General features: G+C 35.6%; 1 protein-coding gene across 30 annotated transcripts in view; it reads left to right on the top strand.

Annotated features, from left to right (window-relative positions):
• The window catches only part of NRXN1 (neurexin 1), a 1,923,519-nt gene that overhangs the window by 179,294 nt on the left and 1,728,282 nt on the right, over positions 1-15,943 (top strand). For 14 of the 30 annotated variants that reach the window (XM_077485574.1, XM_077485575.1, XM_077485577.1 and 11 more), the window contains exons 3-4: positions 7,028-7,045; positions 11,874-11,903. The exons of 14 other annotated variants lie outside the window; for them this stretch is intronic. In XM_077485574.1, coding sequence (XP_077341700.1) covers positions 7,028-7,045; positions 11,874-11,903 — 48 coding nt within the window. The remainder of the gene's footprint in view (positions 1-7,027; positions 7,046-11,873; positions 11,904-15,943) is intronic. 2 more of the 30 variants (XM_077485563.1, XM_077485580.1) reach the window with 1 other exon arrangement.

Raw genomic sequence — 15,943 nt, forward strand, 5'->3', positions numbered from 1 at the left:
TGATGTGAACACTTCCCTTTGGCTGTGCAATGGTGGGGTCCTCAGAAGTTCAAGAAGACTCCAAAAGTACAATGTCACAAAGAGGCATCAAGCTTGGTTGGCAGCAGGCCCAGACTGTAATGGTACATTTTGGCACTGTATGTCTTAAAGGGGAGGTAAACCCATCAATTTAACAGTTTAAAAATACAGTTACATTCCTGACATGATGGGAATGCTAATGTTCACATTGGTTGTGCTGTCACCCAAACTGTCAAACCATGGTGTCAAAACTGATCACCTGTGCAGCATTATGGCAGTTGAAGATTAAACAGATTAAACAGAGGCCAAGAAGCAGCTTCCTTGGCTGAAAATGATAGGAAGGTTAACTTACACTTTAAAATGAATTTGCATGACTCCAAAAAAAACATTGTAGCAAGTCAAGTCAAGCCTCTCTATATAGAATAATAACAGACTTGCACACAATTAAAAAAAATTTAAAAATACATCTTTTCCTCAAGTTGATTATAGATGATGGGTTACAGAAATAGCAGACTTTGGTCCCGTCCAGTCCTCAGCAGGGTCTAACCTACAGTTATCTTGCACTGCAGGCTGCTAAGTTGCAATGATCATCATGGCATGTCTTCTATTACAGAGCCCCAATAATGAAAGGTGTGGGTTTCTCATTCATGCTGTTCAGATCAATGACTCAATGACATTTCATTTCATGTAACATGTTTATTTTTGGATCTGTATAAAGATAGAAGAACCCAACACCAACTTCAAAGGGTGATAAAAAGCAGCACTCAGCACCAGTGTAATCCACCCAAGCCTCTTACCAGATAGCAATGACCCTCAATTATAGAGTGGTCACAAGAGCTTATGATTTCATTTGTATCCCGAACACTCCAGTGGCACCAATGTTCAGAGGGTTAAAACATAACTTATTGACCAGCACAGATCCAAAATGGGCAGGCATAGCCTCAATAATGCCAAGAAACTTCCATAGTGAAGTATGTTCACATAAAAACAATCTCTTTATTAAAGTATTCAACTCACGTCACAATAGTAAAAAGTGCTTTGTTTTCAACCAAAAAGATGGCCGCTGCATCTGGCATGGTGACGCCATATGTTGTAGGTCCTGCCTTACACATTTCATTACAATTGACGTCATCAGAGGTGTGCAAAGTAATTTCCAAATTTGGAAGGAATCCCTCAAGAAACTTGATGTAACACTGAGTCGACTGGTGATCTAGCTGCTGATAATTTCATTTCTCTGTTGGGCAGTTTCTTTGTGCTTTCTCTTACTGGTTTCAGCATTGTCCAAGCCAATAGCTTGATACAAAAAAGCATTTATTTAGTATCACAGCATGGTTTTCACTCCTGGAAGACGCACATGGAGGGTAATTTCATGGCTGACTCAGGTGAGTAAATAAAATGGGGGTTTAGGGTAGAAAAAAACAAAACAAACAACTATGGGTGGGCATGAGGTGGGAAGGTAGATGGGTGGGCATGGCGTGGGAAGGTAGATGGGTGGGGAGAAGTTACAGATCTCTTTGTTTAGGTATAAAACAAGCATATTTGCTAATTCAAACTCCCCTTTAATCACCCCTAAGATTACCAAACTTTTGGCTGCAATCTACGGGGCTGAATTTCTAAAGGAGTTGAGAATGTTCACTCAAAAAAGAGTGAAAATGCACTTCATTTATCCAGTTATGTGCAGATAAAGTAAATAAAAAGATACTTGTTTTTTACATGACTGGATAATTGAAGTAAATCTTCACTCCCATTTTGTGTAAGCTTTCTCAACCCCTAAATCAGTAATTGAGCCTCATTTTATTGTATTGATCGTATTAGTTTCATACGAATAATGGAAGCCGATTTGAACTTTTTCTGTTGCTGACGATAAAATAGGTTTAACCAACCAATGGGGTTTCAAATTAAATCAGTCAACATATGTCATGGTATATTTTGTCAGTTTATATGCTATTATATAAATAATAGCAAAGGTCGCCATTGTATCATCATTCATCATTCTGCACTTAAAATTGGTTTACCTGACTGTTTAAAGTATTAATGCGATTTTAGTTTATAAATGTAATCTCAGAATGTGTGACCACCGCATCATCATTTATGACTCCATGCTCTAAATGGGCTCCCTTCACTTTTTTAAGTAATAATTTCATATTTGTAGATGTAAACTCACACAGATTAAATTCCCAAAGGTGCAGAATATTACAACTGCCACAAAATAGTGATGGCGCTTTTTAAGGTGATGCTATGGATTGTATATATCCAAATACAAAATTACGGTCACCACAGAAGTATGAAATCCCCAACATACATTATATTAATAAATTACAGTTTTAATAATTTGCTTTCAATTGTGTTCATATATATTTTCTCTATTTTTATTTTATTTTAATATAAGTAATTTTTGTTAAATAATGTTTTCTAAATACACCATTAGAATTATCAGATTCATAAACGCTATATAGAATAAACAAAAAAGAAACCCACATTATTTTTCACTCTCTAGGTTTAGTAAATCAACCCCTATAATTCCTAAATTATCGCCAATGAAATAAAACACATATAACTGTAGCACTAATCAAATACACTACAATGCGCAAAACCTATGCAAAATAAATAAATAAACCAAGTGAAAAATTAATTAACATCAAAGATCTAAAAATAAATAAATCCAATGACATATTTGTGTATTGTGAACCAATTATTTATTCATTTATTTATTTCAGATACTTATAAAGTGCCATCAATTTACGCAGTGCTTTACATATACATTGTACTCAAGGAGCTTACAATCTAAGGTCCCTAACTCGCATTCATACATACACAATTAATTAATTCATGTGATGTATCAAATAAAGTTCCATAATAAAGTTTTATTGCACTTTATTTGATATATCACAATCAATATTTTGTATATGGGTTTCACAGCACACAAATATGTCATTGGATTTATTTTTTGATCATTGATTTCATTTGGTTTTTCATTTGGTTTAATTAATTTATTGTGCATGGGCTTTTTTTATGTGTTTAAATTCGTTTTATTAATTTTAGCAAAGGGTTACAAAGCACAAATCATTACCATAAAAAGCCAAGACATTGAATAGGCTTTGCACAGTGTAGTTTTTTTTTTTTTTATTAGCCCTGCATTTATATTTGTTTTATATATGACTAATTACTTTTTAGTTTTACTGTGGAATGTTGGTGCCTAAAGGGAAAAAACAAAACAAAAATGTTATAGGCGTAAGCAAAATTGATAAATGGGTAAATACTCCTTAGCATAAAATCACTAGACAGTGATTATACTTACTTTACCATCTATTGATTCTGATCAGCGGCAACTAGCTAATGAGATTTTAAGTAACAGTAGAAAACTGCTAAAATTCACACTTTTAGAATACCATTGAAAAATGGCAATAGTAGTAAAATAATGTACAAATTAAGTGGCAGCTAATTTATATACTTTTTTTTATTTTATGCAAGAAGTCTTTATATATATATATATATTTTTTTTTTTTAAAGTGAGAAATTACATCAGTGGCAATTTCTAAAAATAAAATAAAAAATTCTGTATATAATATCTTTATATGTCTTTAATTATTAGGTATACTCAACAAATCATAGAGATTAAAGTAGCAATTGGTGCTTTTTTATCTTTATTTAAGTTTTATTATCAAGACATTGTACATATAATGACATACACGTTTATGCAGTAACTCATATGGGGAGCTTTACTAAAACTGATGCACACAGAATCTGGTGCAGTTATGCATGGTAGCCAATCCATTTCTAACTTCAGCTTCTTCAATTAAACTTTGACCGTAAAACCTGGAAGTTGATTGGTTTCTATTGAGAGCTGCACCTGATTTTGCACTCTCCAGCTTTGGCAAATCTCCCCCATTGCCATTTTCAGAGATTCACCCTTTTTAAAATACCATTGAAAAAGGGTAGTAATATAAATAGTAAAATAGTAGTAAGACCAAATTTTACACTGGGGCGGTGCGGCCGTTAGCGTTAAAGCGTCTCTCGTTTTAGCGGCGCCTTACCGCTGTTATAGCGGTGCTATTCCGCTGCTAGCGGGGGCACTTTTAACCCCTGCTAGCGGCTGAAGAAAGGGTTAATAGCGCCCGTGTTACGGCGCTGCCGAAGCGCTTTGCAGGCGCTTCAGTGCAACTGCCCATTTATTTCAATGGACAGGGCGGTGCAGGAGCAGCGTATACAGCACTCTCACACCGCCCCAAAGATGTTGCTTGCAGAACTTTTTGTGCCGTTCACACTGGGGTGGCTTTTTAGGCGCTTTACAGCACTTTACAGGCTCTATTTTTAGAGCTAAAATGTCTGAAAAGTGCCCCAGTGTGAAAGGGGCCTTAAATAATTTACACGTTAAGTGATAGCAACTAATTTATATTATTCTTTAATTTATGCTAGACATCTTTATATATATATATCTTTTGTGAAAAAGTGAGAAAATAGAGAAGTGGCAATTTCTAATGATTTTTTTTTTTCTAAACTGTTACACACAATAAGTCATAGAGATTAAAGTAACAATTGTTACTTTTTCTATCTTTGTTTAAGTTTTATTATTAAGGCATTGTATATGTAATGATATACAAGTTTTTGCGGTAACTCATTGTCATTTTCATAAATTGACACTTTCAAAATACCATAAAAAATGGCAATAGTAGTAAAATAATTTACAAATTAAGTGGGGGGTCAGCTAATTTATATCATTTTTTTTAATTAATGCTAGTAGTCTTTATATATCTTTTGTGAAAAAGTGAAAAAATAGAGAAGTGGCAATTTCTATAGATTTTCTTCTAAGATAACTGTATGTATACTTTACATTTCTTTAATTATTAGGTACACTCAATAAGTCATAGAGATTAAAGTAACAATTGTTGCTTTTTCTATCTTTATTTAAGTTGTATTATCAAGACATTGTATATGTACCGTATTTATCAGCGTATAACACGCACAGGTGTATAAAATGCACATTCATTTTAAGAGGGAAGTTTCAGGAAAAAAATTACATTTTAAATAAGGCAGCTAAAATTTAAGTATTGGCGTATAACACGCACACGCTATTTGCACCCAATTTTCATGGTGAAAAAGTGAGTGTTATACGCCAATAAATACAGTAATGACATACAAGTTTTTGTGGTAACTTGTAATTTTCATAATTTCACACTTTAAAAATACCATTAAAAAAAAATGGCAATAGTAGTAAAATAATTTACAAATTAAGTAGGGGTCAGCTAATTTATATACTTTGTAAATTAATGTTAGAAGTCTTTATATATCTTTTGTGAAAAAGTGAAAAAAAATAGAGAAGTGGCAATTTCTATAGATTTTCTTCTAAGCCCCTGTACACATGGTCGGAAAATTTGCCAACCAAATCCGTCGGATTTTGTCCGTCAGATTTTGTCCGTCGGATCTTGTCCGAAACTGTTGCATACACACGGTCGGACAAAGTTGGCGAAAAATCCGATCTTTCAGAACGTGATGACGTTATTTCGTTACGATGGGACTACGTTCAGGCTAGTAGCCAATAGCTTTGATGTAGGAATTTGATCTGAGCATGTGTGGCACTTGGTCCGATCAAAATGCTCTACACATGATCGGATTAGGTCCGATCGGCCCAGTTGGTCGGGAAATATTTCCAACATGTTGGAAAATTGGGTCCGACGGAGATTCAGACAGAATCAGTCCGATGCATACCACACACAGTCGGATTATCCGACAACATGGTCCGATAGGACACATTCCGACGGATTCTCCGACCGCGTGTACAAGGGTTTAGATAACTGTATGTCATAGCTTTACATTTCTTTAATTATTAGGTACACTCAATAAATAATAAAGATTAAAGTAAGCTTTTTTATCTTTCTTTAAGTTTCAGTATAATTACAGAAATTTTAAAAGTGTGAATTGATAACAACGAGTTACCGCATAAACTGGTATGTCATTACACATACAATGTATATGTGTACATTTTATATGTAATGACATATAAGTTTATGCGGTAACTCTTTGCCATTTTCATAAATTCACACTTTTAAAATACTGTTGAAAAATGCCAACAGGAATAAAATAATTTACAAATTAAATGAAGGTAACTAATTTATATATTTTTTTAATTAATGCTAGAAGTCTTTATATATATTTTGTGAAAAAAAGGAAAAAATAGAGAAGTGGCAATTTCTATAGATTTATTTCTAAGCTAAATTAGTATGTAATATCTTTACAGTTCTTAAAATATTAAGTACACCCAATAAATCATAGAGATTAAAGTAACAATTGTTGCTTTTTTTTATCTTTATTGAAGTTTTATCATTACGACATTGTATATGTAATGACATACAAGTTTATACGGTAACTCATTGTCATTTTCATAACTCCCTCATTTAAAAAAAAAAAAATGGGTTCCCCCCTAGAGCACTGACTATATTGTTAGCATTTTAAAAGATCCCTACTTAGATATGTACATATTATATATTCAATCAGCCTTGCAAGCAAGGAAACCTAATATTGATTTCCAAACATCTCTATAATCATTTATTTATTACTAATAAAGGTGATATTTATTTATTGATCTGGCTTTCAACATTGGAGTGAACTGATCTATTAAAAATAAAAATAAATTACCCGCGTGGTTTATTTGTGCAAATCATGATTTTTTTTTTCTTTAAATCCAATAAGAGAGCTAAAACGAGCACATATGTTGTATTGTATACAGAACTGAGAAAATATAAAAATCACAACACAGGTTTACCTATCACGTCAATGTAACTATTGCAGAAAATGGTAAAATGATTCAGTTAATGTTACATAAACTGTGAGGAACATCTATTCCCTGTTGCTTTTACTTCCCTATCCCCCTTTCCTTGAATGGTAGCAATTGAGCATTTGCATGTTGTGTTTGACGCCGTGCATGCTGAAGACATGCAATGGCAAGTGATAGTCTGCATGCTGCTTACTGAATGTTTCTCCTTTTCTCTCCTTCCCTGTCATGTGCTTTCAGAAGACAACCATGTAGAAGGTGGGTGCTTTCAACCTTATCTTCACCCCCAGTTCCCCTACCTTTTCCCTTTTTTTATTTTTAATGTTTAAGTATAAAGTTATATCTGGTAAGTATTCCGATTTTTTTTTTACGCGATGTGTGAAAAAAAAAAAAAACTGCTGTGATTTATCATTTATAATAAAAGATGTACCATATTTGCTGTGTCAACATTCTAGTATATTCAACAATGTTGCAGACACATGCATTTTTAGAGCAGAATATCATTAAATACATGTGATTTTTGATGTTACAGCAAGCTATTAATGAAACACTGCAAATCTTTCACATGTTAGTATTGAAATGTGTAACACTGCATTAAAAAACCTAATATATTTAAAACCTCTTTAATTTACCATTTCCATTAATTTAGGGAAAATAATGTAATTTAAGCAAAATGCTTAATAATAAAATTGTACAATTAAATGAGGATTTTATTCAAAATTCATAAAAGCCACTACAGTGATATTAATGTGAATAGGTGAATGTATAATAATGTATAACAATACTTAGTTATAAAAAAAAAATATATATATATATATATATATATATATATATATATATATATATATATATATATATATATATATATATATATATATATATATATATAAAATAAAGAAAAAGCATAAAAAACAATTTTTAAAATCTTTTTAAAAGACTATACACCAAAAAAAAAAAAAAACACTTTTATTTTCAACCTGGCTGTAATATTGGAACGTGTTTTAATAGCCTGTGCAGTTTTTAAAAGGGTATTGTGCGTTTTTTTTGGGTCTGATTCAGGTGCGAATTCATGCAAGTATTTGCACCTGAATCGGTGAACAGAAACGCTTTGGACTCTGGACTGCAAACCACAGCCAGACATGCATGAACCCAGCATTAATGATCCTCCATATTAATGGAATATTACAATTTAAAATGAGACGATTTACACAGACTTACAAATATTGTATATTTTTTTGTTATATTATGAAAAACCTCACAATTTTTTTTTTAAATTAAAGTAACATCTTTACCAAACCAAAATTTTTGAAAATGGAAAATTCTTTATGATAAGGATTTACTTTGTCTTTGCCAAATTAATGATAAAAGCATTCAAAACATAAAAAAAATAAAAAATAAACCTGAAAGCAAAAGCAAGAGAATAAAAAAATAGTCTTAATCAAGAAAAAAAATGTAAGTTTACTATTATATAATATAAATTATACTATCTAGGTTATTAAAATGTGGTAGGAAAATGTGCATGCACAAATTATAGTCTATATCTTAAAGCTCATTTATACAAGTGTATTTTTTGCCCCTACAACGCACACCCCGGGTGTACATTGTATAGGGTTGGTGTAATATGCTCCTACTATGCATCACACTGGGGGTTATTTACTAAAGGAAAATCCACTTTGCACTGCAAGTGCACTTGGAAGTAGAGTCACTGTAGATCCGAGGGGGACATGCAAGGAAAATAAAAAACAGCATTTTATCTTGCACATGATTGGATGATAAAATCAGCAGAGCTTCCACTCATTTCAGATCTACCCGTTAGATTTAGAGCGACTGCACTTCCAAGTGCACTTACAGTGCAACGTGGATTTTCCTTTCATAAATAATTGTGTTGAAATGGGTAAACCTGTTCTACTTTTTTCACTGCCCATCAACACTGTTGGGTTGATGTACTAAAACTCTATCAGCTTCTAACTTCAGCTTGTTCAATTAGGCTTTGCAAAAAAAAATAAAAAATGGAAACAAAATGCACAGTTGCGCCCGACTTTGCATCCTCCAGCTTTAGTAAATTAACCACTGGGGTTTATTTACTAAAGCTGGAGAGTGCAAAATCAGGCTCACTTCTGCATAGAAACCAGCTTCCAAGTTTTATTGCCAAAGCTTAATTGAACAAGCTGAGGTTAGAAGCTGATTTGCAACCATGGACGTCTCCACCAGATCCTGAGTGCTCCAGTTTTAGTAAATCTACCCCACTGTGCCTTGGTGTAAATTGAAACATTAGAGTGTAAGGAAAATGGCTTTGTCTATGCATTGTCCAATGCAGCCCAATCGGGTTTGGGTGGACAAGCCCTTAGACCCGGTTCACGCTGGTACGACATGCGCTAAGACTGAAAGCAAAATCAATGTTTCCCTATGAGAGCCATCTTAAATGGTCCGGCTTGTGTCAGTCTGACTTTGAAAAGGTTTCTGCACTACTTTGTTCCATCTTCTGCCTGATTTCAGCCCATAGAATTGAATGAAAGTTGCATCCAAGTCAGATCTCATCCTAATTTATGAGATTTTGATTTGACATTACAGGAAGATTACACAGGCATTCCCTAAAGTTGCTTCAAAGTCACGCCAAAGTTGCCTGGCAAAGTCGTGCAACTTTCAGGTCATGGCAGTGTGAACCGAGCCTTAGTCTTGGAGGAGGCTCTTCTCTATATCTACTGTATATCTTATCTATCCTGGTGCTCCTTTAAAAGGTTCTGATTGTTTTTCGGGGTGGGGGAGCGTTAAGGATCACTGATCATGTGACCACTTTTACAGTGGTCACGTGATGAGGAGCTGATCCTGCTGGCTTCCTACCATTAGTAGTGACCAAGAGCTGTCTTTGACATCTCGGTCGATGTGCTGGGAGGCTGCAGTGAGAGAGCTCTAAGCACAGAAACATTGTCTGCTCAGCGACGGATATGTACGGCATGCAGGCTTTAAATCCCATCCTTTTGCAGCCACACATATTACATGTTATGTGGGTGGCAAAAGATTAAAGTATAACTAAAGTCAAAACCTTTTTTTAGCTTTTGATAGAGTGGAGAGGGATTAGAACACCTATTAGGTTTTCATTGCTGCCTGTGCCCCCATTAGGGAGATTCACCCTCTCTATTTGTCCTGTTTACCATTATCATTGAAAGTGAAAGTAAAAGAAAATCCTTTGGGTTGTGCCCAGAAAAATAATAGAGGGAAAATATTCCAATGGGGACACTAGTTCTGGGGATCTGGGTGTCCCCAAGAAATTCCCTTAATTTCTTATCACTTCCTATTTGGTTATGGGACTAGGGTGACCACAATTCCAAACTGCCATTCAGGGACACCCTCCCGTCCCAAAAATCTTCTTGTTCTGTAATGAATCACAGCACAGCCAGGGCGGCGGGTGCGCGCTCTACCTAGAAGCACTGATCACACCCCCAAAAAAGTCTGCCACATGGCCACTTTACCCACTGACAGTACTTGTCCTGGCTGGCCGAGACCCATTTTACCTTATTCCAGTGTTGGCTCTACACTGCCCTGCAGTGATTAGACACAAGAAGAGGGATTTTTGATTTCTCCAATCACAATCCCAAGCAGGGGGTTGGGATTGTGTCTCCCCAGACATTCACAGCAGTGATAAGTACTTTCAGTGAGTAAAGTGTCGATGTGGCAGCCTTTTTTGGGACATCAGGTTGACCCGAAGGGGGGATGGGGGCTGTGTCAGTTTCATTCCCAGACACTGTATTGTCCTGGAATGAAGGTGCCCAGGACGCAGAACGGACCTGCAGAATGCGGGCCTGTCCCAGGAAATCTGAGACATGTGGTCATCCTATATGGGACAGGGAGTAAAGGTAAATCTCCCCAATGGGGCGAAGATGGCAGAAATAAACCTTAATGGGGTTATAACCCTCCCTTACTCTATCCAAAATGAAAAAACAAATGTACCTATAGTTCTACTTTAACTTCTCTGGTACACTAAATAGACTAAAAATATTGTTTAAAGCATGCAATGTTTAAACTTTTCACAATAAAGCAACCTAAAAACAGTAATTGAATTCTCATTCCCCAACAGAATACTCCATAATATTTATCTCAGTCAATGCAAATGTATTTCGGTATCTTGCTTTTCACAGAAAATGAAACAAATTTTTATATGACTGTGCTAGCTGATGTTGACATCTTCAGAATGTTCAGAGTACTGCAATCTACTTTCCGGTCTACTGTCATTTCTGAAGATCGGGACCTTTGCTTTTCAACCTTCTGGATACAACTAGAATGATAGTTATTTATTTTAGCATTGCTGTTATTTGACTAACGTTTCTTCCCCAGCCAAAAACACCTTCCTCCAGGCTATGAAATATATAGCTAATTCTCATACGACAACATAATAATGAAGCCATAAAGCATATTCTGTACAATTCACAAGTTTTCTTCTATTGAGAGCATTCATCTTGGGATGGGAGAATAACGGAATCCTATATATCCAATCCTATATCATTGATTTCACACATATTACTTTTCATCTATACAGGCCCTTTCCTCGCCTATAGATTCCTCCCATATTATCATTTCAGTGTTAAAGGACTTTTTGTTTAAAAACCTAAACACTCATTTCTAATGAGGGGAAAAAGACCAGACCCAGCCCATTTGTCAGATTCTTCTTTGGTGAGCAATGCTTTCTGCTGAGCCTAATGTAAAGAGAAAAAAAAAAAAGAAACGTTAAAAAAAAAAACCAGAAAACAAAAGCTGCAAGTAAAATTATCCAAAAAAAGAAGAAAAACAAAAATCTTGGTTAGAATCCAGTTTCATATTCCTTTTCTATGTTTCTTTTTGCTTTTTAACTTGCAATATCGATAAGTAAAGTGCAATCTAGGGTCATCATATAGTGTTTGAATTGTACATTTTATCCCTGGGCCTGTCCACCAGGGTTGGAATTAAAGATGCATATTTTTTTTTTCCTTTTATAATGCAGATGCTATACAGGAAGACACGTTGTTTGTCACAAACCATTTTTTTGTCACTGTGGCAACATCTTCCCATGCTCCCTTGTACTTTGCTGACTTTGCTCTTGTTTCCCTTTAAGGTCTGGCGCACCTGATGATGGGCGACCAAGGTATGGGCTCTGTTCCTTTTCCACTCTGCTTTCATTGTTTCCTACTGTTCTGTAGCTGCTTCAGTCCTTCACTGCAACGATGGGCAAATCTTGCTTTGAAACTGTGTTTGACTGCTAATCTTAACACATTATTTTAGCCGCATCCTTATTTATTTTCTGTTCACTTTTGATATCCTTTTCCTTTTCTGCAATATAATAACTGAACCAAAAATTGGAACAAATAAAGCAGCTGATTGTTGGAAAAAAAAAAAAAAACGTAAATAAAATTGTGTATTGCTTGGATTGGTATAAACTGCTGAAGGGACAGGATGAAAATTGTCGACATGACAAAATAAAAAAAGTGCTCGCAATTTAGTTTGAGAAAACTCTCAGTTTATCATATTGTACCCTGCGAAGACTCCATTAATTTTCATTGATGCATGGCTGATTGGTTCACTCTGAAAGCACATTGGTATTCATTTTGGAATGCTAACGTCTTTGCAGTGTATTCATTTAGTAACCAGTATGCCATTTGCTTGCATTACCCATAACCTATATATATATATATATATATATATATATATATATATACATATATTTATATGTATTTTTTTATTATTATTATTTGAATCAAGCATGTACATCCTCTAATTTTGTGCATGTATGCCAGTAGTCTTACCAAACTCTGGATCACGCATTGTTTTGCCATCATCGTCATTATCTTTTATTATTGTCTACATCCCCATCAGTATAATCATTTAACAACATCATAATTAGTATCACCTTTTCTTGGCGAACTAATGCATATACATATATTCATGAATGTTTTTTATTTTTTTTATTTTCTTCTTTTATATCCTCTTTTGTCTGGAATTGCTTTCTTCATGGAACCATTTCATCCAAAATCTCTAGGTAAAAGTAAAGGTACAACTTTTTTTTTTACATTTCTCATTGTAGATGTATGATATTGTTGTCGATATATCTTAAAAAAAAAAAAGTGGAAACATTAGGTAGTTGATGCAGTATGTGTTTATGGAAGAGATTGATGAGTGATATTGTTTAAGTGCATTTTCAGATGACTAAAAACATAGGTTTCTGTTTAAAGTTTAGGGCCTTGATTTGCAAAATGCGCAATCTTCCCCCCCCGACATGCTAAATGCCTATTTAGGTTCAAGGGGTGTCTCTGCTTTTTTGATGTCTCCAAACCTGATTGAGTATTCGAAGTGGACACAAGCTAGGATGACATGGAAAATACCTTCCCTATAAGAGTGAGAATAATAGAGACAGAGAGAGCGAGAAAGAGATAGGGAGATAGTGTGGCTAAGCTAGCATAGTGAACCTAGACTTTATTCATATTATTATTATACAGGATTTATATAGCGCCAAACAGTATATATTAAGTGGACCTGTCTTAAAAAATTCAGTGTACTGTTGTTTTTAAAATGATGCAAGTCATAAGAACATTTTCATAAAAGTCTTAGGTAACTTGCCTAATGCAGTGTTAGGTAGAAGATGAGCTCCCTTTGCTGGCTACTTCTAGAGGGCCAACATTTTCTAGAGCTAGCGAGCCAATAGCTATGTTTGAACTGAATCCTGTCTTTTGGCAAAGATTGTTTGAATAGTATGTTTGGTTCAATAAACCTGCAAAGAATGTTGAGAATAAGTCTACCATCTAGAATTTTAATAATAGCATTTTTGATTAATCCATTTTGACTATTGGAGCAATAATATGGAGAGTCCCTCCCTTTGGTAGATATTTTAACCACCTACTATTCAGAAACATAAAAAATAGCAATATTTTTTTTTAAAAGGTAAGCAGCAATAAAAAAATGTGAAACCAAAGTCGACTTTAATAGTTGCCAATAATTCTCACTCTAAGGTGTCTGCATGTGCTGCTTTAGAGCTTTAAAATCCCTTTGGGGCTTCCAAATCTTTGGAGGGTCTATATGCACACAACCCCACCCCCACTCACCCAACCCCACCATCCTGTCCCAAACTGGAATGTTTGGGAGGCAGGCAGAGAATCAAAGGCCATCTTTGCAGGACGGGGCAGATTACTGCTATGAAATGTCCAAAATTGCAAGTTAGAGGGGCTGATTTACTAAACTGGAGAGTGCAAAATGTGGCGCAGCTGTGCATGGTTGCCAAGCAGCTTCTAACTTCAGCTTGTTCAATTAAGCTTCAGGCTGGGTTTACGCATATGCAAATTGGATGCAGGCTTCCCCACATCCAAGTCCAAGACATGCGTGTGTGAATGGCTCTCAATGGAGCCATTTCACACAAGTCTGTGGTGGGAGTGGTCCTGATTAAAAAAAGGTCCTGTGCGTGTTTGGATCTGATTCAAGTGCGAATCAGCTCTGAATTTTTGCCTGAATTTGCACCTGAATCAGATCCAAACATGCACAGGACATGTCTGGACATGTCTGTTCACCGGACCCCAGGCACAAACCCTCGGCCGCACATATGTGAACCCGGCCTCAAAAAAAAAAAAAAAAACTTGGAAGCTGAGCTGCTCCAGATTTTGCATTCCCCAGTTTTTGTAAATCATCCCCAAAGTGCCTTAGTATTTAAGGCCCCTGAGCATTCTTAAAATTCTACAAAGGCACATCCATGTACCCGAGTGTCTGCTTTTGATCTAACGGACCTTCTTTAGTCTTTGCATACCATTCCAGCTATACTTAAGACATAGCAACCAAATGCAGATTGGCTTTAAAAAATCTTGACACAGTGAACTTTCAGATTCTACAAGCTACTTTAAATCATTGTTCTTCGTACTATAATTTTTTCAGAGTTACGAAACAATAATAAAATAAAAATATGAATATATTTGTTAAAGTGTTTTTTTCTTTTTCTATACAGTTGTTCACTTAGACTTGACATGTAAGAAAACTGAAAAGGTGTTTTTTAGCTTGAGCTCCTTGATCTAGTGTGGTCAAGTGCTAATTACTTCTAAAGTTGTCTAAAAACAATCTGTTGTCAGTTGGAAAGAGTGGAAGTGGTGCAAAGTGACTGTTAAAGGTCACAGACCTTCTTAGATCTTTAGCAATACCGTGCATCTAACACACAGTTCAAGCAATAGGTTTACTGATGATGCAGATCTCAGAGGATTCAGTCTAAGATGGTCAAAAGAAAGCAAAAGTGTTTCTTAGTATTATATCTAGGACAGGAGGCTTCAGAGAATTGTCAGTACGCTGCTAGATTATGGTTTCTTGGTTATACCTTCAGGTGACCCAAGCTGACTGTTCTTGTGGGAGATACCATTGATTGTACAGGCCTGAACAGTTCTGCTTGCTATTTCTCCCCCATAATCTGGTGCCAGAACTGTCCACCATCTTCCAACATCCTTCTCCTGTCTCCTCAGCATAGTCATAAACTGTAGGATCAGCTTCTGTACCACATTCTTCTCTTCCTTTTGCTTCAAGGTGTTTGGATCATGTCTACATGGCCAACAGCCCTCTTATGTCTTTGTATGGCCTTATCTGAGTACACACACATCGTTTTTTCATTCAGCCTGTGGGCTAAACAAAAAATTTTCTGCATCCACACAAGCAAGGTGCATGCAGGAATCCTCCTCGCTGTTCTATTGTATTGGAACCCCTCTGCTGTTAGAATACACTGATGGCACTGCCATCGATTGGGTGCAGTGGCTGATTGAAGGCAGGTTTTCCAGCAGTCCAATTCAACAGAAGTCAATCTATCGTTCAAATTCTGTTGGACAAGGAGGGCCACAGACAGACCAAGTGAATTTAGTGGGGTGTGTACCCAGCTTTAGCAATGGCCAAATCCAGCAGATATAGTTGTTGGGCAGATACACCATTGGAAGAAAGACAATATCTACTATCAGACTAGAAAATTGGGAGTGGGAAGGTGGAGTATCCAGGCTGATTATCAGTGAAAGAATCTTCCTTTGCCAAATAACAGCAGGAAAAAAAATAAGGCTTCAGGTTGCTTGGTGTTTTAATAGTTTCAGAGTTGGCAATAGCTTGGACCGGGGTACAGACTGAGATATGGGAAGCTGAAGGAAGGTCATTGTGCTCAGTGTTGCCCATCCAAAGCTAAAA

This window comes from Lithobates pipiens, unplaced genomic scaffold, assembly GCF_037356315.1.
Source record: "Lithobates pipiens isolate NorthernLeopardFrog02 unplaced genomic scaffold, aLitPip1_a1.2 Scaffold_18, whole genome shotgun sequence".
NCBI lineage: Eukaryota > Metazoa > Chordata > Amphibia > Anura > Ranidae > Lithobates > Lithobates pipiens.